The sequence below is a fragment of the Geotrypetes seraphini genome, chromosome 11, assembly GCF_902459505.1.
Source record: "Geotrypetes seraphini chromosome 11, aGeoSer1.1, whole genome shotgun sequence".
In the NCBI taxonomy this organism is placed as follows: domain Eukaryota; kingdom Metazoa; phylum Chordata; class Amphibia; order Gymnophiona; family Dermophiidae; genus Geotrypetes; species Geotrypetes seraphini.
Window position 1 is genome coordinate 3,372,374 of NC_047094.1, and position 25,099 is coordinate 3,397,472.

General features: G+C 45.8%; 1 protein-coding gene across 6 annotated transcripts in view; it reads right to left on the bottom strand.

Annotated features, from left to right (window-relative positions):
• GRID2IP (Grid2 interacting protein) overlaps positions 1–24,566 on the bottom strand; it is a 72,777-nt gene extending 48,211 nt beyond the window's left edge. For 2 of the 6 annotated variants that reach the window (XM_033962725.1, XM_033962722.1), the window contains exons 1-9: positions 24,192–24,566; positions 19,797–19,882; positions 15,768–15,837; positions 11,200–11,294; positions 10,887–11,070; positions 6,990–7,144; positions 5,401–5,502; positions 4,083–4,168; positions 1,569–1,689 (exon numbers count right to left, since the gene is read on the bottom strand). In XM_033962725.1, the coding sequence (XP_033818616.1) occupies positions 1,569–1,689; positions 4,083–4,168; positions 5,401–5,502; positions 6,990–7,144; positions 10,887–11,070; positions 11,200–11,294; positions 15,768–15,837; positions 19,797–19,882; positions 24,192–24,439 (1,147 nt within the window). In that variant the 5' untranslated portion in view covers positions 24,440–24,566. Of the gene's footprint in view, positions 1–1,568; positions 1,690–4,082; positions 4,169–5,400; positions 5,503–6,989; positions 7,145–10,886; positions 11,071–11,199; positions 11,295–15,742; positions 15,838–19,796; positions 19,883–24,191 lie in introns of those variants that run through there. The other 4 variants (XM_033962724.1, XM_033962723.1, XM_033962727.1 and 1 more) reach the window with 4 other exon arrangements.
• Between the last annotated feature and the right edge of the window lie 533 nt (positions 24,567–25,099).

A 25,099-nucleotide genomic window follows, 5' to 3' on the forward strand; every position in this document is an offset into this window, starting at 1 on the left:
CAAATTATAGAACAATATGCCTTCACGCAATGTGTAATTAAATTCTGAAATTTGTTGCTAGAGAATGTTGTGAAAGCAGTTAGCTTAGCAGGGTTTAAAAAAAGGTTGGATAATTTCCTAAAAGAAAAGTCCATAAGCCATTATTAAGATGACCTGGGGGAAAATCCACTGCTTATTTCTAGGATAAGCAGCAAAAAGTCTGTTTTAGACTTTTGGGATCTTGCCAAGTACTTGTGACCTGGATTGGCCACTATTAGAAATAGGATACTGGGCTTGATGGATCTTCGGTTTGTCCCAGTATGGCTTGTGAACATGTAGGACTTTTCCTGTTTATGCATCCAGTTTTTCAAGGAATTCCAAAGCACTTCTGTAATACCCTTTGGTTGCCTTTTTCTCTCAGGACTTTATGCTGGATTCTTGCTCCTTCTTTGACTCCTGGATATTCAACCTCCATGGTGACACAAGGTTGCCTTAGCACAGCTGTCCAGGTATGTTCTTATGTTCTTATGTCAAAAGGGTTCATAGACAACCCCGCGAAAGACCAAGGCGCGCGCCGACAACTGAGCGCAAGACGGAGGTGCGCGCCAAAGAAAATTACAGTTTTTAGGGGCTCCGACGGGGAGTTTTGTTGGGGAGCCCCCCCAGTTTACTTAATAGAGATCGCGCCGGCGTTATGGGGGGTTTGGGGGGTTGTAACCCTCCACATTTTACTGTAAACTTAACTTTTTCCCTAAAAGTTTTCAGTAAAATGTGGGGGGTTACAACCCCCCACACCCCCCACAACGCCCCCACAACGCAGCGCAATCTCTATTAAGTAAACGCCCCCCCCGTCGGAGCCCTAAAAACAGTAATTTTCTGCGGCGTGCGCCTCCGCACTGCGCTCAATTGTCTGCACGCGCCTTTGTCCCGGCGCGCTTTTGACCTGACACCGGTCAAAAGTCATCCTGATGTCATCTGCACCTCCAGTGCTATCTGAGAGAAGTTAAGCCCCATTCAGAGCCCGTGGTGCAACCCCCAGTGCTATCGCTAAGAACATTTGCATTTGTTTATTTTGGTTAGACCAAAAATTCTGTGCTGGACAGGTCTAGACGGTCAACAGAGTAGGAAAAGAAATTTGTAGATAGGTAAGTGCGTATCAGTAAAATCCGGACCCCTTCCCCACCCCTCCCGCTGCCTGTGGATGCGATGTGATGACGTCCCCCCACGCGGATGCCCCCTCCCAACACGATTTCTTTTCAAAACCCGGACAAAGAGGGGGAGCTGTTCGGGGAAATCCGGAGGTCTGGTAACCCTAGGTAAGTGGAGTGTCACTCATTCAGCATGTCAAAGAAGTCCTGAGATTTGGAAGACAGTCTGTTCCTCTGATGTACCTTAATAGTCAGTGTAGACCCAGGTTCAATCCCCACTCTAGTTCCCTGTGGATCCAGGCAAGTCACTCAACCAGGTCCAAAACATAGCCTGAGCCCACTAGGGACAGAATAAACGTAAACCACAAGAAGATGCCTAAAGACCCAGGGCAGAAGGCATCAACTCCATTTTGTACTCACGGAACTGGGCCTGTTCTTTACCTGTGGTTCTTGCTGGATCAGAACCTGAGACAGCTGGTGGTCTGGCTATTCCACTGCTATTTCTGTTCTTCTTGAAGCTGCTCACAAAACGGTTTTCTAGCTCAGTATAGACAGCCGACATCTGCATTTTGAAAAGAAAGTTAGTGCACTGAACTTAGAAAAGTTCTCTTTGGTACCTTAAACCCCTTCCCTCTTTTCTGAGTACATCAGGATAGCTCAAGAGAGCCCATGAACATAAAAACATGTCTTTCACCACCATCTGGACACTGCCACCGGTCACTGCTGTCTCTGGATACTGAGCACCAGCTACAATGTGGACAGAGGGATTCGGTGGCATAGTAAGGAGGGGGGATCGGCACCGGAACCCTTCCTCCTCCCTGCTACCCCGCTCCTTCCCGACTCCCCCTTCCCTCTGTAATTCTCCTGGTGCGAGCAACATCATGAAGTGTCTGCCTGCATCGGTGTTGGCTGTCTCTGACATCACTTCCCTGTCCCACACCCAGGAAGTGACATCAGAGGGACAGCAGACACGACGCAGGCAGCGAGTTTGTGATGCTGCTTAAGCTGGGAAAATGAAAGCGATACGGGGAAGGGAAGAGGAGTGCACTCACAAGGCAGGGGGGTCGGAGAAGATGGGGCCACTGGAGGGATTGAATATCCCAAGATCAGCGCTGACATGGCAACAATCTTTTAAAATAAACCAAGAGATCTATTAAAAACTAGACAGGACAAATACAGCTCTATAACCTCCCTCCCCCCCCTCCTACAATATTCATCCACCAGCAGCACCACTCAAGCCAAATATTTCCCACATCTAGCACTGAATAGCTCCATTTTTCCAATGCCAGTTAGCGTGTGGCCGGTTACGGCACAGCTAGGTCTGCTTCTTAGGTTGCCTTATTTTCCCACTAAGCCGGCCACATAACTTTCCAACATCGACCCATCATTACTGGCATTTGGGGGGACAACAACTGGGCATCTTTAGCTACCAAGACTCAAGTTAACCGATTTGCAGTTGTTCCCAATCAGTTAACTCACCATGAATACTGGCTGGTTTATTTTTAAATCAGCAACTCAGGGGCCTCTAAACATGCTTTATCCAATGTTTTTCTAACTACCATAGTGGATTTGTAGCAAGCACCAGTTGCTAGATTCTTCTCTAATGCCAAGTTCAAGGACCTCTTCTATTTCTTTCCCCACAGATTGTCGCCAGGCCTCTGAAATTTGGAAGAATGCTGTCGGGCTACCATGCCAGGATCTATGATGATGTCACGGCACGCAACATGCGTTCAGCCTGGGACGTTGGAGACCAGATCCCTACTCTGGCAAACCAGTCACTTCAAATCCCCTTTCCGGGCTGCTAAGAGCTGCTTCCCAAAGGGAACCTGAAGGGTTTCAAACTGGCTGTGGTCCATGGAGATGACTTTGGACTGGAAGTTCCATCACAAAGTCATGGGAATCCATTTCTTCAACAGATTCCCTTGGAGAATTTTAGTCTTCTTTCATTTATCAGGCTAGGGAACTTTCTCATTTGCTTTTTCAAGGATTTTGTAGAACTTCTGTCATTGTCATAGTAAAGATCACAGCCTCATCTATGGATTGCAGGAATGGGGCAGGGGCAGAAAAAGAACTCGCAGGGACGGGACAGGAAAACGAGTTCCCGCGGGGACGGTGAAAAATTTGTCCCCGTGTCATTCTCTAGTCTACATCACTTGGGATTTCTCCAATCAGAGTTTTGCTGCCTCCCAGGTTCTGTCCTGGATTGGTTTCTTCCTCCCTTGTCTCTCCAACAGCATCCAGAATTCCTCTGGATCTACTTCAGTAGTTTAAATGGGAAACACCCTTTTGGGCTCTGGGACGTAGCAATGTAGGGTGTCCCGATTCTTCCTATCCTCAACATCTGCTTGAGGGTTCTATTGAAGTGGTCAACCAGGCCATTGGTCTGGGGAGACTATACCAAGGCCTGTAGTATCTTCACTTTTAACAGGCCAAATACTTGTTTTGTGATGCACATCATAGAAGGTGTCATCTGATCCTCATTCGTGAAAAGACTTCCCACGGGGTTTTTGCTACTGTGGCTTCCAGAATGCGGGTTGCATAATCCAGGATCATCAGAAGGTGCTTTTTGCCTTGTGTGGTTTGCTCCAGTTGCCCCATGAAATCTGTGGCCACTCTTTTGAATGGGGTTTCGATGGCCCAAGTTTATAGAATTAGGGGATAACTTTTAAGCTCCTATATTTAGGTGAATTTTCAACAGAAACTTAGGGCAAATGTAGCCACTTAAGAGCCTAAATTTAGAAGCTCAGACGTTTTGAATATGGAGCTCCCCCCCCATGTTTAGAAATTAGAAGCAGCAGATTACCCATAATATTCAAATATATTCATCTACTGAAGTAACATATCTGAGGTTTACATCAAAATCATTCTCCTCTGAAAGACGTTTTCCACAAGAGCGAGCACAAAGATTCATGTCTGCAAATCAGCAGGAGGAAAGCAGACAAGGAAGCTACAAACCATTTGGGGGTTTGGGGTTTCTGAAAGCGATGTCCCATCTCCCGCTTGCCTCTCTCCAGGGATCACTTGGGTCACGGCCTCTCCTGCTGGTACAAGGGCAGACATCAGTTTATCACAATGGGATATACAGTAACATCAGAGAGCAAAGACTCCTAAGTATTCTCTATATGTCCCGTTTGATTTATGATTTATTCATTGAAAATGCTTCTCACCCGCACTTTCTGCGGTTCAAGGCAGGGTGCAATTAGGATTACCAGAGACCCGGATCTCTCCGGACGGTTTTTCAAAACCTGGCACTTTGTCTGGGTCTTGAAAAGCTTCCTGTCAAAATTGTGTCGGGAAGGGGCATGCGCAGATGCCTACGCGTGCATGCGTGTGACATTATTGCATTGTGTCTGCGCATGCGTGGATGCCGTCTGGGGGCGGGACTGGACGGGCCTAGGCGGGCCTGGGGGCGTGGCCTTGGGTCTGGATTTTCCTTTGGGAAAATCTGGTAACCTTAGGTACAATGTATAGACATATGATTTAGGGAAAAGCAACGGCAGCTGCACTTAGGAAGTTGTCGTAATCCGGTGCAGGACACAGTCGACTAAATCCAGGGCTCAGGGCTGGATCAATATTCAGCTGCTCAAACTCAAGGGCGGGAAATTTCATGGCGACTTCAGAAAGGGGAAGGGATAAAACGCGGACTTCACGGACCTGACGGACCTCGCGAATCTAAACCCATACGGCCTTAAAAATCTGAGGTCCGTGTCGGTCCGTGTCCGTGGCGTTTGTAATTGCTGTTGCTGACAAACCTTGATGAGATTTTTGCACTGACGGATCCGTCTCAGCATAGGGAGGGAAAAGTGTTAGGATCCGTCAGCGCTAAAAATCTCTTCCAGGTCTGTCAGCAACAGCAATTACAAACGCCACGGACACGGACCGACATGGACCTCAGATTTTTAAGGCCGTACGGGTTTAGATCCGCGAGGTCCGTCAGGTCCGTGAGGTCTGCGTTTTACCCCTTCCCTTCAGAAAGTATTTCTTCACGGAGAGAGTGGTGGATCATTGGAAGAAGCTTCCAGTGCAGGTGATCGAGGCAAGCAGCGTGCCAGAGTTTAAGAACAAATGGGATGCCCATGTCGGATCCCTACGAAGGTTGAGTTAAGGAATTGGGTTATTAGGGCATAGACTAAGGGGGTGGGCAGACTTGATGGGCTATAGCCCTTTTCTGCCGTCATCTTTCTATGTTTCTAAGGATGATTTTTAGAAATATGTCCTGATTTCCAAAGCCCTAAATGGAAAACGTTGCGAGCTAAATCCAAAATGAAAATACCTTTCTTGACCTCCTCAGTCTCTCTGGCTTGGATGCTTCCATAACACCCCGTCAATGCTTCCGTCACTGAGTTTTGAAGCCAGTCCTCTGCCTCCGGATCTGCTGCATTACGAAGAAACCACAGATGGGACGGTGTCTCTCTTTCTCCCACTCGTCTAACTTCAAACTTTGCTCCTTTCCACAGAGCAACAGACTTCTACTAGGTTTGTGGAGAGCCACGATGGAGCAGCTGTAAGTCTGCCTAATTTTCGCTGGGTTTTACTAGGCCGCAGTAGAGGTTTCTACTGTGGTCTGAAGCGTTGGAGCAGCATCAGGGCATGTAGCACTCTGGGCCACAGCGGAAACATCTAGCACAACTTAGCAGAAGGAGCCCTTTACACGCTTGAGCCACAAACGACAGAGGTCTGATGAGCGAGAGTTAAACGTCCTTTCCTGCCACTGCTGACCCTCTCAGTCCGATTCAGTGGAGAATGTCATGGGGACAAATTTGTCTCCGTCCCCACAGGAACTCAATTCCCCACTGTCCCTTGTCCTGCCTCACTCCTGCAAGCTCTGCCTTAACCGCGCAAGCCTCAAGCGCTTATGATTTTAAAATGTTTGCGGCTTGGGCAGATGAAGACAGAGCTTGCAGGAATGGGGCAGGGACGGGAAAAGTTTCAAGTTTATTAAGATTTTGATTTACACGCAATATCAAATATTTTCAATGCGTATTACAAAAATTAAAATTTGGGGAAATAAATTATTTAAACAATAGACATAAAGACATATCCACAGACAATAAAAATACATAAGGATTACTAGGATAAAATTACATTTGTTTAAAAAAAAACAAAAAAACAACATTTTTAGGGAAGAACAACATCAGGAAAGGTATGGATAGGGGAAGAAAAGGGAAAAAAATAACTTGCAGGGATGGGACTGGAAAATGAGTTCCTGCGGGGACAGGAAAAAATTTGTCCCCGTGTCATTCTCCTGGATGGCTAAATGGCAGTTAGCCACCTAAGCATTAATATTGAATGTGAGATGGCCACTGAATGTTAGCAGCTGGCCAACTGTGTTGCATGACTTAGCCAGCTTTCTGCAAAATTCAGACTGCTAAGCAGCTTAAAAAGCTGGTGTATCTTTGGCCGCTATAAACTTAGCCAACCAGCCCTGAAAATCAACATGGCCGGCTACGTTTTAGCGGCCAACAATAGACCAGTCACTGGAAACGGCCCAGCATTGAATACCAGGCTGAGCGCCGACTGCAGGAGTCAGCCTAGCTAACCCCCATGGGCTGAATATCAGCCTCTATTGATTCAATGGTGAGTCCTTGAGGAGTTCGGAATAGTTCTAATTAATACCACCCCAAAGAATGCCTCTGCTACAGAGCAGAAGGTGCAGGATTCTTTGGGAACAGTGATGAAAAAAGCGGGGGCATGGGGGTGGACCTCCCCGGGTGCTGTCTTCTTCCACTACTGGGAAGCCAGTGGCCATCTACTGCCTTCCTCTAAGAATTGTCCCAGCTCCTACATTTTGCAAATCCTTAATCACGCCAGTACAGATGCGCTTTCTCAGGGGCTGCACGGGCAGCTGTCTTCAGGTCTCACCTGCAAGCTCCTTGTACCCCAGGAAACGAGCAATTTTCTGCTGGCAGTGCTCCTGTTCGTCATACGTCAGGAGCTGATAAACAAACTGCCAAATGACCTGCTTGGCTGGCGTATCCAGCACTGGGAGTATATCCACAATCAGTGTGTCGATGTTTCTGGAAACACAGTTACCAAGCAGAGTTCAACGAGCTCCATCACCTTCACATATTCCAAAAGCATAAGAGCATAAACCCCCTGGTTCAAGAGAGCTACACACTTAATTAGCACGTGCAAATCATGAAAAAAAAGGTCTGTTGCCCCCATAATTTAATAATGAGCTGATAACTGGCACCAATTATTAGAGAATAGTTAAGCTCCGGAACGTATTGACAGAGGTTGTAGTAAGAGCTGATAGCATAGCTGGTTTTAAGAAAGGATTGGACAAGTTCCTGGAGGAAAAGTCCATAGTTTGTTATTGAGAAAGACATTGCTTGCCCTGGATCGGTAGCATGGAATGTTGCAACTCTGGGAAATCGGGAATCTTACTACTCTATCCACATGGAATGTTGCTCCTATTTGGGGTTCCGGAATCTTGCTAATCTTTGAGATTCTGGAATTTTGCTATTCTTTGGGTTTTGGCCAGGTACTAGGGACCTGGATTGGCCACCGTGAGAATGGGCTGCTGGGCTTGATGGACTATTCTTACTGGGTCTTATGTAATGCATGTAACGACTCTTAGTCGGTATTCTATAATTTGTGTGCTCAGATTCAAGAGCCTGCAACTTAGGGGGTGTTAACCTGGAAGGGGTCTGGATAGGTTGGGCATGTCAGACAGTTATAGAAAAGCTGCATCTATACACCTAGCTGCCTAAAGTCCGGCATGAGTGTTTACACCAGCCATTAAGCTAACACATGTCATAATGCTGTATATTCAGTGTATCACAGACTTTAGCCTATTCCCAGCTGCTGTGCTGGCTTGTGATGTCATCAGTCTGCACCGTGCCTGAAAGACTTTTGCTTGCTTTGCATCTTTAAACAGAGCCTTGGCTGCGACCCTGACACTTTCTATCAAGTGACACATCTGGCTCAACCTTGATTAAGGCCATTTTGCTCAGACTGCTCAGAGCCTCTATGGGGATATCCAGATGACATCAAATCATACTTGTAGTTTGCAATAGCTATAACAATCAGGCACAGACCAATCACATAGCAAGATATTATCATGATTTGAGACAGAAACATGATGGTATATGAAGGCCAAATGGCCCATCTGCAGTAACCATTGTCTCGTCCTCTCTCTATGAGATCCCAAGTGCCTATCCCAGCCTTTCTTAAATTCAGACACAGTCTCTGTCTCCACCACCTCTACAGAGAGACTGTTCTACACATCTACCACCCTTTCTGTAAAAAAATGCTAAGCAGCCACTACCATACATTAATTCCCTTAATGCACATTAAGGCCCAAGGTCCTCACGCTGCTTGATGAACTCCCCCCCTAAACAATCTAGATGAGTTGTCAGCCTTGCACCTTCCCAAATTATCTTTCATGACCCCCTTGGGGATTTGATAGTTAAAAGTAACAATCATGATCACCCCAGCACACACCCCCTTCACAGAACAATTCTGCAAAAATGCACAGTTGGACATGACACTTAAATATTAAATTTTGTTCTGCATATATTAGCATAATGAGGCCAATTTGCAAAGCCTTTTATCTGAAGGTGTAATTATTCTCCTAGCTGGGGGTTGTTACACATCACCCCCTCCCTGCAGGTGAAGGATCATGGAGTTTCTCTGACTGTTACAACCTATTATTTTGCTTTGGCTACAGTTACTCTTTTTGCATCCTTCCAGAAACTCCATCCTAGGCAGTTGCCTAGTCCTTGTAATGGTTCATTCAGTCTTGAGAGCACAGCAAAGAGTCACTCTGCTTTTTCATCACCCTCCCCCTACCTTTGTCATGCAAGGAACAGGAGAGGAGGAAGTGAGCTTAGAGTGGACAAAACAAAGACACAGCCTTTACATAAGCCACTCCCCCAGATTCTATAAACCACACCCAAATTTGGTTGCCCCAAATTACTCATGATCCTGAAATCTGCATAAAATACATTAGTTAGTGAGCCATTAATCAGTAATTGGCAGTTAACAATTAACTATGGTAGTTGATTGTCTCTAATTTTGACATACACATACATGCAATTCTATAAAGATCTCACATGTGGCCCAAAAGGGGGCATGAACATGGGAGGGGAATGGGGGGGGGGGGCGCAGGGGTGATCCAGGGAGTGGGCCGCCATCAGGGCAGTACTACCAGTCCTGCATTCAGGGGCCCGGAGCTGACAGAGGGCCCGAGGCAGGGGCGCCAGTAGCTCGCCAAGGCAAAGTGAGTCGATCACCCAGGACTCACTTTGTCTTGGAGATCTAATCTATCGAGCCGATAAGTCTTCTTCTCCCCGACGTCAATTCTGCAGTCGGAGAGGAAGTTCGGGCCAGCCAATCGCTGCCTGGCTGGGCGGAACTTCCTCTCCGATTGCAGAATTGACGTCAGGGAGAGCATGCGTCGGCGTCGGCTTTGGGGCCTGTTATCCATTGGTGGGTCCTGTTCCCCGATGGCAGCGGCAGTGGCAGTGGCTTGGGGAACGGCAGGGAGAAAGAAAGAAAGGGGGCAGGCAGGGAAACAGAAGGAAAGAAGAGAAACAGAAAAAAGAAAGAAAGGTCAGGGAGAGAGGAAGAAAAAGTTGGGGGAGGGAATGAGGTGTGGAGGAGAGAAAGCATACAGGCTGATAGAAGGGAAGAAAGATTGGATGCACAGTCAGAAGAAGAAAGTGCAACCAGAAATCACCAGACAAGGTAGGAAAAATGATTTTATTTTAAATTTAGCAAAGTGGAGGCAGTATTACCACAGTTTTCAAAGGAATTTGCCCAAATAACTTAATAGTTAACTGGGTAAATTCCCAGAGATGAAAACTTCCCTTCACTTACTATGCACAGTTCTGAATTTATATCTGCTGTCTATATTTTACAATATGGTCACCTTTTACTAAACCGCAATAGTGGTTTTTAGCGCAGGGAGCCTATGAGCGTCAAGAGCAGCGCTGGGCATTCAGCGCAGCTCCCTGCGCTAAAAACTGCTATTGTGGTTTAATAAAAAGGATGGAGGGTATATTTGTCTATTTTTGTATGCTATAAAAACCAAATACAGAGAGAGACTGAGAGCTACGTGTGTGTCTTTCTTCGATTCCAGCCAGAATATCAGCTTTGTGTTCAGCCAAACAGGCCCAGGTTTCGCACTGAATAAAGTATTTTATAATTTTTCACTATTCTGTTTACTTAATATTTCATAATAAAGTAATTATAAAATACTTTCTTTGTGTTTATTTGATTCCTATTCAAGAGAATTACTTTATATATAGTCAATATAGGCACAGAGTTAAATTTTTTAACATTTTCTAATGGTGGTGTGCCTCGTGATTTTTTTCATGAAACAAGTGTGCCTTTGCCCAAAAAAGGTTGAAAAGCACTGCTCTAGGGAGTACTCAGCCCAGTGTGCCCTTTATGGAACAGTATTGAGCACAAATTTTTACCAGTGCCTCCTTCACAGTGCCAATTACTGATTCCGGGATTCCAAGAATTCTCCAGTTCTCTAGAGACATTGGGAAATATCTGGATGCTGCCTCTCCCCTTCTCATCCCTGAAGGCTGCCTGGGAAGGGGAAGAAACAATTGCAGTCAGGGTTTAGCTTCCAGAACATTCACATGCCTCCAGGCACCTGGAGATTTCTTGGAAATTCTGGAGTTTCCTAAAATCTGGAGCGTTCCTATATGGTGATTATGTAGGGGTCATATCCAGTGTCTTGCATCAATGAGCCATTACATTAGAGGACTGTCTCAAACCTGGTATCAGTGAGCTGTTACATACCGGTGCTGGAAGAACTCCTCCAGTGCTTTGCAGGTGATGTACCGCTCAGCTGGAGTCAGCAAATGTTCCAGCTGCTGGTTAAAAGTCCTTCCTTGGATTTTGATACTTGATGGAAGGATTTCTGCCACCCACTGCAGAGAGGTGAGAGCTGAGGACTGCTGTAGGAAGTCCATAGAGTTGGGGTCTAAATACATAAAAGGGAAATCAGGGCACAAATGAAAAAAAAAAAAGAATGCAGGAAACATCTAGAAGTGACTCAGGAGACTGAGGGATGTGCCCCTGGTGACTTCACAAGACAAGAAGTGTTTCATACCAAGACAGACACTGGTTTCTCCTTCTTCTACAATCAGGGTTGGCATAGCACCGCTGCCTTGCAGCATGGAGACGACCTTCTCATGAGAGCAGTTTCTAGGATGGAAAAAGAGGAAAGGGAGACACGATAAGAGGAAAGAGTAGGTCCATGACGTCTACTTAAGCTTATGCTAATGAACTAAGAAGCATTTCATGCACTTGTACAATCAAGCAGATCTTTACTAGAGTGTATGGTTCATAGATATATGACAGCAGATAAAGGTCAAATGGCCTATCCAGTCTGCCCTTCTGCAGCATCCACCATCTCCTCCTCTCCCTATTGGCTAAGGCTCTTAACATTTGCATTTCCTCTTTCTATAGGCTAAGGCTCTTTACACCTGCATTGTGAGGTCATAGAGCTTTATGGTTATAGAAACCTGATGGCAGATAAAGGCCAAATGGCCCATCCGCAGCATCCACTCTCTCCTCCTCTCCCTATTGGCTAAGGCTCTTAACATTTGCATCTCCTCTTCCTATAGGCTAAGGCTCTTTACACCTGCATTGTGAGGTCATAGAAACCTGAAGGCAGATAAAGGCCAAATGGCCCATCCGCAGCATCCACTCTCTCCTCCTCTCCCTATTGGCTAAGGCTCTTAACATTTGCATCTCCTCTTCCTATAGGCTAAGGCTCTTTACACTTGCATTGTGAAGTCATAGAGCTTTATGATTATTGAAACATAGAAACATGATGGCAGATAAAGGCCAAATGGCTCATCCAGTCCGACCCTCTGCAGCATCCACTATCTCTTCCTTTCCCTAAGAGATCCCACATCTGTCCCTTGCTTACTTGAATTCTGAGGAGTAGTGGCTTGTGGCCAGCAGGGGGTGATGTTTATGGGACGGTAATGGAATGGATGTCAGAACATGATAAGTGCAGTATTTTTGTGGAGTTTTTCTACAAAAGCGCCTGTTTTTCGTATGATTCTGGGTAATTCTAGTTAGATACAAGCATATGTGTCAGTTAGGGCCACACCCAATGGACGCGTACGAAAAAAGGGTGAATAAAAATCTAAATATGAAGCCAAGGCCAGAAAAACACACTACAGATTAAAATAAGGGAAAGAATGGTGTTCTTTTTGTGTACTTTGCTGTTGAGCCAGATCAGAAAGGAAACTAGAGGAATCCATTTTTGGGTTCTCTGTCTTTATCTATATCTGTTCAGTTTTGGAATCCATTTTGTGTCCCAATCTTTGTTCCCAGCAGCGTGGTGTTAATTAATACCAGCTGTGCTTTCGACTGGTAAAGAAAGATAACGTGTCCCAAACTAAGATACAGGAATTAAATATAGTTTTGAATGAATTAATATATGGAAGGCTTGGCCAAGCAAAGTATAAATGAACAAATATGACTGGAGTGGATGTGTGTGTTGAACAAAGGAATGGGTTTTGAAAAACATATTTATATATCTTTGCAACCTAAAGAAATCCTAAAGCAACATCTGGAAGTAATTAAGTCAGAGACTCCTGCTGTAACATAGGAGGAGAGGGGGAGGCCGGCCCCTCCTCCTCCTCCTTTGGGCTAAAGCTATGTAATTTGAACCTGTCAGCTTTTTTCTTCTAAGGCTGAGAACTTTTCAGCATCTTTTTATCTCTTAATATACTTTTGTGAAAATTATGATTTATATTCAGAAACGACTATAAGAAAACAAATGTACTTTTCTAAAACTGTCTAACTTTGAAACGTGGAGGAATTTTTCTTTGTCTAACTTTTAAGACCACCTCCTTTGTGGATTGTTATTGGTTGAGATACTGATGATGTCACAAAAAGCCAAAAGTATATAATAGAATGACCTAAGATATTAAGATGAGTTCGTTATGAGAAGGCCAGCATTTGGCAACTATAACGATCTCCCATTGGCGCAACTGTTAAGCAATTATGCTTGTTTCTTTTGATCTCATAATGGAAAAATAGAAACAATAATTCAATAAATCTTGGTTATAATTTTTGAAACATTGCGCTGGTGTCATTTTGCATGTTTATTATTTTTCAAACCATGAGCTTTCACAGAGGCGTCAATGTCCCTTGCTCAATTCAGACTACAGAGTGACGAAAGGATAAAGATTCGGCCCCTTCTCCTCAACATCCCCACAATCTTAGTTTTCTTCCCCGCATCTCTCTGCTCACACCAGAAAGATGATTTTATACAAATAAGCTTATAGTGGGGAAGGGGGTTCTAACTTGGTTTATTTTGATTGAAAGAACATCAATAAAAGTACAACCTGTGAGGCATGCTGAGGTCTACATCGCACACAGATAATCTCCCAAAATAACTCCTTGGTTTATACAAGAAGTGGGTTGTTTATTTCAAAGTAAGAAGTCAAGAAGGCAGATCCTGCAGCTCTTAGGTTGGGTGACATCCTCACAGCCACCCATTTCTGTTTAGGTTTCAAAAGCAGAAGTCACTGGTCAGACTGGATTGATCTACCAGAGAAAAGGTTTAGGGGGGGAGGGCATGATTGGAAAAGGTTTACCACAGGGATGGGGCCTTAGTCCAGTTCTTTTTTAAGGGATATTGCAGAAGGCTTATCGGGGACGGTTTGCTTCTGTGTGGATGATTCCTTAATCTGCAGTAGACAGAGAGCCTGGATGGATAATATGATTTGGGATCTGGCCGTCAGAAATGAGCTTGAATAGTAAGTATATCACTAATGCGCATTTTGATACTGAAGAGTAGGCGTTTATCCTTGGCTGGGAGTCGAGCTTCAATATGTGAGCCGTTTGTATTTAAAATTCAGCTGGATTTGTTCCAGATTCACATTCTTTTCAAGCAAAATGAAATCCTTGTATTTTACCCTGATTCAGCAACGGACGGAGCCCTCACAAACCTCTTCACACGAAGATGAACCAGGAGCTTCTTCACTTAACAGAAGACAACTGCTATCATTTCTTTTATTTCTCTCTTTATTAAAGCATTTAATAAAGACTCAGCATGCTTACTACATCTCTCCTTATCAAACCCCCCTAGCTCCCCGTATCCCTTCCCCTCCCCCCAGAAATGCTACAATTTTCCCTTTGCAATTAAAAGTCTTGGATAAGTCTAATTTTCTACTGAACTTATGATTTTGAAAGATGATTTGGTCTAGGTGGTTGCTGGTCTAGGTCCTGGCAACTCAGCTTCAATGCCAAAAAATGCAAAGTTATGCACCTGGGCAGCCAAAATCCATGCAAGACTTACACCCTAAATGGCGAGATCCTAACAAGAACTGAAGCAGAACGTGACCTAGGGGTGATCGTCAGTGAGGACATGAAGGCTGCCAATCAAGTGGAGCAAGCTTCATCCAAAGCAAGACAAGTCATAGGTTGCATACGCAGAGGCTTCGTCAGCCGAAAGCCGGAAGTCATTATGCCATTGTATAGATCCATGGTGAGGCCCCACCTGGAATACTGTGTGCAATTCTGGAGACCGCATTATCGCAAGGATGTGCTGAGACTGGAGTCGGTTCAGAAAATGGCCACTCGGATGGTCTCAGGACTCAAGGATCTCCCATACGAGGAACAAATTGCAGCTATACTCACTCGAGGAGCGCAGAGAGAGGGGGGACATGATCGAGACGTTCAAGTATCTCTTGGGCCGCATAGAGACGGAGGAAGATATCTTCCTCTTCAAGGGTCCCACGACAACAAGAGGGCATCCGTGGAAAATTAGGGGAGGGAAACTACAAGCTGACACCAGGAAATTCTTTTTCACAGAAAGGGTGGTTGATCGCTGGAATAGTCTTCCACTACATGTGATCGAGGCCAGCAGCGTGCCTGATTTTAAGGCCAGATGGGATCGTCACGTGGGATCTATTCACAGGGCAAAGGAAGAGGAGGGATCTATTCACAGGGCAATGGTAGGGGAGGGACATTAGGGTGGGCAGACTGGATGGGCCTTGGCCCTTATCTGCCGTCTATTTCTATGTTTCTATGTTTATTTGCATTTCGCTGTATATGTAATTACTCTTTTCTAAAGCTTGAGGCAAGTCTCGTACAAGTCAGGTACTGAAAGACTGAAGGAGTAATGGAACTGGCACAGCACGGGTCACAAACCTCCCTCATTCCCTGATCTGCCAGAGCAGCTTAGCCCTTTCTAGACCAGCGGTCCCCAACCCTGTCCTGGAAGAGACAGATTTGCATATAATGGAAGTGACAGGCATGCAAATCTGCTCCATGCATATTTATTAGGGCTACCCTGAAAACCCGATTGGCCTGGTGGTCTTCCAGGACAGGGTTGGGGACCACTGCTCTAGACCACCTTTAAGGATGACAAGACAGTCCAGGCAATGATTGGGTGGTGGGTCGTGCTATAGGGGCAGGGCTACACATCTCTGAGCATTTGAGGTGGTGTCTACTTATACTTTCAGCAAATATCTATGCAGTATATCTTCGATCTCTATTTTTCACAATAGTAATAGTTCCTTGGCCCTCCATTTGAGTCACCTATCACCTCTCCATTGAGATTGTATCAGTAAGGTTCCTGAATTACCAAAGTGTCATTATCTTATTTGCCAATGATTCTTCCTTACCCTGAACGCGCCGTAATTCCCTCACCTCATGTCCAGGCCGTTGAGGAACAGGATTTGGTCTCCAGCTTTGAGACCAGCCAGTTGTGCCGGACTCCCTGGAGTCAGGAAAGAGAGAAAGTCAGTAGGTACATACCCCATGGCCACCTCTAGTCTCAAGGGGGCAGATCAAATCCATTTGGATTTAAGTTGTACCTTTTGTGCTGAATGTATTTCATGAACATAATTTCATAGTAACATAGTAGATGACGGCAGATAAAGACCCGAATGGTCCATCCAGTCTGCCCAACCTGATCCAATTTAAATTTGTTAAATTTTTTCTTCTTAGCTATTTCTGGGCAAGACTACCCGGTACTGTGTTTGGGTTCCAACTACCGAAATCTCCATCAAACCTACTCTAGCCCATCTACACCCTCCCAGCCACTGAAGCCTTCTCCAGCCCATCCTCCCCCAAACGGCCATATACAGATACAGATGACTTTGTTCACAGACTAGGCAGAAAGTCTCTCAACCCAATATTCAAAAGCAAGTACATGTATAGAGGCGGCTGTTATCCATGGCCTATCTCCGAATTGGTATAGTGCTGTGAAAGGCTCGATTTGCCAGGGAGGAGCCAGAGCCCAGGCATTCTGCCTAAGTCTAAAAATGCTCATCAAACAGGCTGACCAGGCCTATACAAAGAAGCAAAACAAAACTGCAGAGAAATGTACAAGGTGCAGGAATTGATTCAAACAAAGTCATTCACACTAGAGAATGACACGGTGACAAAATTCACCACCGTTCCCGTCCCCGCGGATAACCGCGGGAAATAATCCCATGTCATTTTCTAGTGTCTATTTCAACCTCAGTCCTTCTACACCAGCATTCTTCAGAGCAAAGCTTGAGGGTCAGTGGTTGTGGCCATTCATACTCTGATTCTTATGTGAGCCAAGGATAATGAAGCCATTGTGACATCACTGATGTGATTGGCTCTTAGGCACTGGTGGAATGAGGCATTATGACATCACAATATCTGCTCTGGATACCAGAGACTGTCATTCTGTAGTGTCTGTTTCAACCTCAGTCCTTCTACACCAGCATTCTTCAGAGCAAAGCTTGAGGGTCAGTGGTTGTGGCCATTCATACTCTGATTCTTATGGGAGCCAAGGATAATGAAGCCATTGTGACATCACTGATGTGACTGGCTCTTAGGCACTGGTGGAATGAGGCATTATGACATCACAATCTCTGCTCTGGATACCAGAGACTGTCATTCTGTAGTGTCTGTTTCAACCTCAGTCCTTCTACACCAGCATTCTTCAAAGCAAAGCTTGAGGGTCAGTGGTTGTGGCCATTCATACTCTGATTCTTATGGGAGCCAAGGATAATGAAGCCATTGTGACATCACTGATGTGATTGGCTCTTAGGCACTGGTGGAATGAGGCATTATGACATCACAATATCTGCTCTGGATACCAGAGACTGTCATTCTGTAGTGTCTGTTTCAACCTCGGGCCTTCTACACCAGCATTCTTCAGAGCAAAGCTTGCGGGTCAGTGGTTGTGGCCATTCATACTCTGATTCTTATGTGAGCCAAGGATAAGGAAGCCATTGTGACATCACTGATGTGATTGGCTCTTAGGCACTGGTGGAATGAGGCATTATGACCTCACAATATCTGCTCTGGATACCAGAGACTGTCATTCTGTAGTGTCTGTTTCAACCTCGGTCCTTCTACACCAGCATTCTTCAAAGCAAAGCTTGCGGGTCAGTGGTTGTGGCCATTCATACTCTGATTCTTATGTGAGCCAAGGATAAGGAAGCCATTGTGACATCACTGATGTGATTGGCTCTTGGGCACCGGTGGAATGAGGCATTATGACATCACAATATCTGCTCTGGATACCAGAGACTGTCATTCTATAGTGTCTGTTTCAACCTCGGTCCTTCTACACCAGCATTCTTCAAAGCAAAGCTTGCGGGTCAGTGGTTGTGGCCATTCATACTCTGATTCTTCCCTCTCTCCTTAAAGAATGACATGAAGATGGTTTCCCGCGGTTATCCGCGGGGACGGGAACAGTGATGAATTTTGTCACCGTGTCATTCTCTAATTCACACGTCACTGGTAACAGCACCATTTTATGGTCAGTCTTTCACATTTGACCATGATACCATTTCTCGTAGGACCCCTGAGGAAGAAGTGTTTTTCGAAACATGGGCCGTGTCAGGTCCGGTACATACGAGAACAAGGACCAGTTTTTAAGAACATAAGAACATAAGAACATAAGAACTGCCTTCTCCGGATCAGACCTTCGGTCCATCAAGTCCGGCGATCCGCACACGCGGAGGCCCTGCCAGGTGTACACCTGGCGTAATTTATAGTCCATCAAATCCTTATATGCCTCTCTTAAGGAGATATGCATCTAGTTTGCTCTTGAAGCCTAGGATGGTCGATTCTGTCATAATCTCCTCTGGGAGGGCATTCCAGGTGTCAACCACTCTCTGAGTAAAGCAGAACTTCCTGACATTAGTCCTGAACCTGTCCCCCCTCAGCTTCATTACATGTCCTCTAGTCCGTGTCAAATTGGACAATGTAAATAATCTTCTCTGCTCTATTTTGTCGATTCCTTTCAGTATTTTGAAGGTCTCGATCATATCCCCACGCAGTCTCCTTTTCTCAAGGGAGAACAATCCTAGTGTTATAAGTCTGTCCTCGTATTCCAGTTTCTCCATACCCTTCACCAGTTTTGTTGCTCGTCTCTGCACCCTCTCCAGGAGCTTTATATCCTTCTTTAGGTAGGGGGACCAATGTTGGACACAGTATTCCAAGTGTGGTCTGACCATTGCCCTATAAAGCGGCATTATAACTTTCTCTGATCTACTCGAGATTCCTTTCTTTATCATGCCCAACATTCTATTTGCCTTCTTTGCCGCTGCCGCGCATTGTGCCGACGGCTTCAGGGTCCTATCTATCAGTACACCCAGGTCCTTTTCTTGTTCACTCTTCCCCAGAGTTGCACCTGACATTGTATACTCGTATTCCTTATTTTTATTGCCTAAATGCATTACCTTGCATTTCTCCACATTGAACTTCATCTGCCATTTCTCCGCCCATGTTTCTAACCGACACAAGTCGCTCTGGAGTTTCTCTCTATCCTCCTGCGATCTGATTGCCCGGCATAGTTTTGTATCGTCTGCAAACTTGATGATCTCACTGGATGTTCCTTCCTCCAGGTCATTGATATAAATATTGAAAAGGATCGGCCCAAGTACCGAGCCCTGGGGTACACCACTAGTCACTTTCTCCCAGTTTTTATGACTTTTATTGACTACATTTTTCTGCAGTTCTTGTTGGTTCTTTTTTGCCTTGACCACATCTATACTCCGTGGCTAGAAGGACAGTGGCTAAATACAGACTCTGCCCGGGAACTGGTGATGGTCACCATTCCCAGTGTTTGCATTTAGTGATAACTCTAACTGCGCCATTTGAATATTGACACGTATACACTTCAGGCCTGCTGTACCCAGTGGCGTAGGAAGGAGAGGGGGGGTCCGCCCCAGGCACCACCCTCCTCCTCTCCACCTCTTCCCACTCTTCCCCTCGCCACGTGAGTGCAACCCTTCCCTTCCCCCGTAGCTCTAGCTGTTCACCACTGCGAGCAACAAGAACTTCAGCGTGCTCCTCGTGACCATCTCGTTTCTCCTGCTGACGTCGCTCACAAGGAGCACGCTGAAGTTCTTGTTGCTCACGGTGGTGAACAGCCAGATGTATGGAGTAAGGGAAGGGGCGCTGGAGATGAGGGCGGGAGAGAGGCGCCACTGCCCCAGGCACCTCTCACACCCTCACTATGCTACTCTCTGTACCTGAGAATCTCTGGCCCCCCCCTCTGGTCCCTCCTCCCCCAAGCCCAGCCTTGGAAAAGAGCAACATGGTTCATTCAATTATGTGAAAGAGAATTCTAATCGAAAGGATTCCCACCCTGAGCATTTTCCCCTCTGCACCTTCAGCAATCAAGCCCCGAAGATCTGTCCCTTTTGTCTTCTAAAACATTTTCTGTAGGAAATACTAACCACTCACCAGGGAGGACAGCCTCGATCCACACAGGAGCATGTCCTCGGAGTGTGAAGCCAAAACTCTTGGAACCTTTGTAAAGGCGAATAGTTCTAGGGCCAGAGAGAAAGAACAAGTGTGATGACAGCAGAGCAGTGAATAAAGAGGCTGATAGTCCAAGGCACGGAGCTGCTCATTCCTCTCCCTTCCCCGCAGCAATGTTCCTGTTCTCTAGCACATGTCAAGGACATCTATCAGCCGATGAGGATAAAGCAGACTTGCTTAACAAATATTGCTGTTACAACATAAGAGAAAAAAAGAAACCAGAAACCCCACCGCAAACAAACAAAATCCAAAAAGTGGGGATGGAACATCTCTCAACAGCCAGGGTCAGACCAATGGCCATCTAGCCAGTAGCCCATTCTCATGGTGGCCAATCCAGGTCACAAGAACCTGGCAAAAACCCATGCTACCGATCCCACAGCAAGAAGTGGCTTCCCCTAGTCACAGAACTGAGTAGCAACAATGAAAGGATTCTTCCCAAAACAACCTTATTTGACCCAAATAATAAAGTTGTTTTCACCACTCAATTCTGTGAATATATTCCCGGCTGTTGAAAGTTGTTCCAGTCCCACTTTTTGGATTTTTTTTTTGTACAACATAAGACTAGCTGCACTGGGACAGAGCAAAGCCCAGTATCCTGTTTCCAACAGTGGGCAGTTCAAGTCACTAGTACCTGGCAATATCCCAAGAAAGTAAAATAGATTTTATGCTGCTTATCCTAGGAATAAGCAGTGGATTTTCCCAATACCATCTTAATAATGGCTTTTGGAGTTTTCTTTTAGAAAAGTAGCCAACTCTTTTTTAAACCCTGTTAAGCTAACTGCTTGCATCACATTCTCTGGCAACAAATTAGTAGGTTTCATTACATTCCCCCTAATCCTAGCTTTTTGGAAATAGTAAACAAGCGATTCACATATCTACCTGTTCTGCTCCACTCAGTATTTTTCAGACCTCTATCATATCTCCCATCAGCTGTCTCTTCTCCAAGCTGAAGAGCCCTTTTGTCATAGGGATGTCATCCCATCCCCTTATCATTTTTGTTGTCCTTTTCTCTACCCTTTCTAATTCCTCTATATCTCTTTTGAGATCACTTCCCAATGTGTGCCAGTGCCAAAAAAGCAAAGTGGATACTAGGAATTTTTAGGAAAGGGATGGTAAATAAGACCAAGAATATTATTATGCCTCTTTATCATTCCATGGTGCAACCTCACCTTGAGTATTGCATTCAATTCTGGTCACTGTATCTCAAAAAGTATATAGTGGAATTAGAACAGGTTCAAAGAAGAGTGATCAAAATGATAAAGGGGATGAAACTCCTCTCATATGAGGAAAGGCTAAAAATGTTTAGAACATAATGAAGAGCCTGACTGGGTCAGACCAAAGGTCCATCTAGCCCAGAAGGCCATCTTCACAGAAGCCAATCTAAGTCACAAGTACCTGGCAAAAGCCCAGATAGCAGCAGCATTCCATGCCACCAATCCAGGGCACGCAAGCATCACCCTGCCCAGGGCTGGCCTTGAGCAGCCTGTTTTGAGCACTGCCTCCTGCTGACCAGCTGTCACTTTGGGTCAGGAACACCATCTGTTTCTGCTGCTTCGAGGCTGGGGTGGTTTGCGGCTCAGGACCACCGCTGCTTCTACTGCTTTGGGGTATGAGGGAGGGAGGGGGGTTTGTAGCTCAGGACCACCGCCACTGGTGCTTCAGGGGACTTTATTTTTAACCCAGCAATTTTTTTGCCGGTTGGGTGAGAGTGCTGGTTGGTTGAATACCAGTTATCTGAGATTCCATTTTAAGATTTTGAACCTCAAAGGCATTGTCTTCTAGTCTCACAATGTATTGTCCTCAATGTCCCTTGAGATTTAGGGAGCGGTTTTTGCTGGATGTTCTCTCTTTTAAGGTGAAGGGGTAAAACGCAGACCTCACTGATCTTAACTGCACTTCCTTAAAAATCTGAGGTCTGTGCCACTTTTAGTCTCAGCATTAGGATCTGTCAGAGCTAAATTGTTATAGAGGTCTGTCAGAGCCATAATCTATGCTGAGACTAAAAGTGGCACAGACCTCAGATTTTTAAGGAAGTGCAGTTAAGATCCGTGTTTTACCCCTTCCCTATTTGACTGGAAGACAAGAGGTCTTGGATGCTTTATGTGGAGAGAGCCCTGAAAATGATCTCCGGTATTGGACACTTTTAAAGGCTTTTCTGTATTATCAGGAAGTCTTTAATTATGATATAACTATTGCAGGATTAATGTAATAGGTAAGGATATATTCAGAGTTGTGTGTTTGCTACCGTTAATTATAGTGCGGTATATAAATTGTAGAAATAAAATAAACAAATAAACACCCCCCCCTCGCTCCTTTTTACAAAGTGGCTGCCAGGCAACAAACACTCTGATGCCCATTAAATCCCCTATGGGCATTGGAGTTTCAAGTTTTATTAAAAGTTGATATAATCCCCTATCAAAAATGTCTAAGCATAGTACATGGTTTTTATTTTACAACAAAATAAATATTAATTTAAGAGCACACATACATAATAAATTAACCTCACATATAGGACAGTCAAACAAATTGGAACAGGAAGGGGGAGTGAGGAAGAAATGCATTTATTATAAGATAAAAAGAACTAGGTAGGGGTTAAGGTGAGGGAGAAGATGCTCGTAAAGTATGTTGACATTTGAATGTAATTAAAGCAGCAGCCACTACCATGGCCCTAAATAAAACCTACTGTCCACTAGGACCGTCCCAGCCCCTGGATAAAAACTACACATCTCTGAGCCCTGCATAACCTCATAAATCACTGTTTCATAAATATTAGAATGAAGCCTAATAAAAATCATTCCACATTTCTCTTGCACTGTTCTCTAGGGCTGAAAAACTCACTTTTGGGGAGGCAGGGTCTCCAGTTTTCATCTAGAGCTGGAGAACCTTTTTTCCTAACTATTTTGCCTTTCCTTGAGCTCTCCTGTAGCTTCTCCTCATATCCCCTCAAAAATGTGCCCCATCATAAAAGACCTTGTGGATCAGCAGCCAGAGCCGGGCATGGAACCCACATCTCTCCGGCAGGCTCTGAACAGTGTCTCCCACTTCCTTTTCCAAGAGAAAGTAAAGAGTTCGTACAGGTGGGTCTAAAGGAGGGGAAGGCATCAGCTGCGAATGACTCACTTCAGCAAATGCCCCCAGAAAAAGCCAAACTAATGAGATACAAAGACTAGTCACTGCGGCATCTGTCACACGCAGTGTGGCTTCTAACATGCTTATTAAGTGCACCGAACGAATCAATAACAGCCTCTCCAAAACAAAATTAGAGAGGAAGAAACAGAATGAGCTCTCTTCATCCAGAAATTGCATCTCTGGAGCTTCAGCAATGGGCCGAAACGCAGAGCTCGCTATGAGGGTCTCCGAAGGTGCTGCTAGGCAGGAGTGAGGTGCAGCTGTGCCTGGGAGTCTTAGGGTACTGCAAGGCAGGACTAAGGTGCATTAATATACATGAAATAAGGCAGAGGGTACAGGAGGAAAGGATTGAAATACATTTGTAAAGGGAAAATGATTGCACTTTAAAAGCAGGGTTCAAAGAAGAGTGGCCAAAATGAGAAAGGGGATGACACTTCATATCAGGTTGGAAAAGACACAGTTGAGGGGGGATATGGTTGAGGTCTTCAAAATCCTGAGTAGTATACAGGACAGATAAGAGTGAATTGATTTTGCACCCTTTCAAAAAGTACAAAAACCAGGGGACCCTCAATGAAATTACATGGAAATCCTTTAGGAGGAAATATAAATATTTTTGTTTTACTCTAAGAATAGTTAAGCTCTGGAATGGGTTGCCAGAGGATCTGGTTACATTGCTTAGCTTAGCTGGGTTTAAGAAAGGTTTGGACAAGTTCCTGGAGGAAAAGTCCATAGCATACTACTGAGACAGATATAGGGGAAGCCATTCCTTACCTTGGATCGGTAACATAGAATTTTGCTACTCTAGGGATTCCACACGGAATGTTGCTCCTATTTGGGGTTCCGGAATCTTGCTACTCTTTGAGATTCTGGAATGTTGCTACGATCTGGGTTTCTGCCAGGTCCTTGTGACCTGGATTGGCCACTGTGAAATCAGGAGGGCTAGATGGCCCCATTGGTCTGACCCAGTCTGGCTATTCTTATGTTATGCCCTGTGGGCTGTGAATGATGTCTCCACAGCAGCCCCAGTCCACCCCTACTTGGATGCCATTGAACTGCCAGGATGGCCCAATTTTAACTTGTTTTGTATCTGAATCAATCTTAGGGCATCAGTTTGCCAGTATTCCCAGTTGACCTAACCTGTTTTGTTGCCTCGTTCCAATCTTCTAAAGCCGGGATTGGAGCCCTCACCTGCGAGCCTTCCCTGGAGCCAGGCTGCTCGTCTTCCTCAGCTCCCTCCGGACTTCGTCGGGGCACCGGGGCACCGAGCTGGCTCTGGCCACCCCCCTCAGCCGCTCCGGCTGCTCCTCGCTCCGGCCCCGGCGCAGCTGCTTCCCGGGCTCACTCCTTGTCCTGCAGATCTTGCTGAGCAGGCTTTGGGACAACACCTCATCCAAGTGCTGCCGGTGTTTCTTGGGCACGAAAAGCCTGGCAAACATGACGGCTCCAGAGAGATGCGCCCGGGGACGGAGGGCAAGAAACGCCACCCAGATTGATCACTGAGCCCCAGCCCCAAATCCCACCTCTGATCACTGAGTCCTGACCCCGACAGAGCTTCAAATCCAATCCCCCCGATCCTATCCCTGAGCCCCAGCACCAACTTCTCCCCCTGATCACTGAACCCCGATCTCCAACAGAGCCTCAAACCCAATTCCCCCCCCTCGATCCTCTCCCTGAGCCCCAGCACCAACTTCTCCCCCTGATCACTGAACCCCGATCTCCAACAGAGCCTCAAACCCAATTCCCCCCCCCCTCGATCCTCTCCCTGAGCCCCAGCACCAACTTCTCCCCCTGATCACTGAACCCTGATCTCCAACAGAGCCTCAAACCCAATTCCCCCCCCCCCTCGATCCTCTCCCTGAGCCCCAGCACCAACTTCTCCCCCTGATCACTGAACCCCGATCTCCAACAGAGCCTCAAACCCAATTCCCCCCCTCGATCCTCTCCCTGAGCCCCAGCACCAACTTCTCCCCCTGATCACTGAACCCCGATCTCCAACAGAGCCTCAAACCCAATTCCCCCCCACTCGATCCTCTCCCTGAGCCCCAGCACCAACTTCTCCCCCTGATCACTGAACCCCGATCTCCAACAGAGCCTCA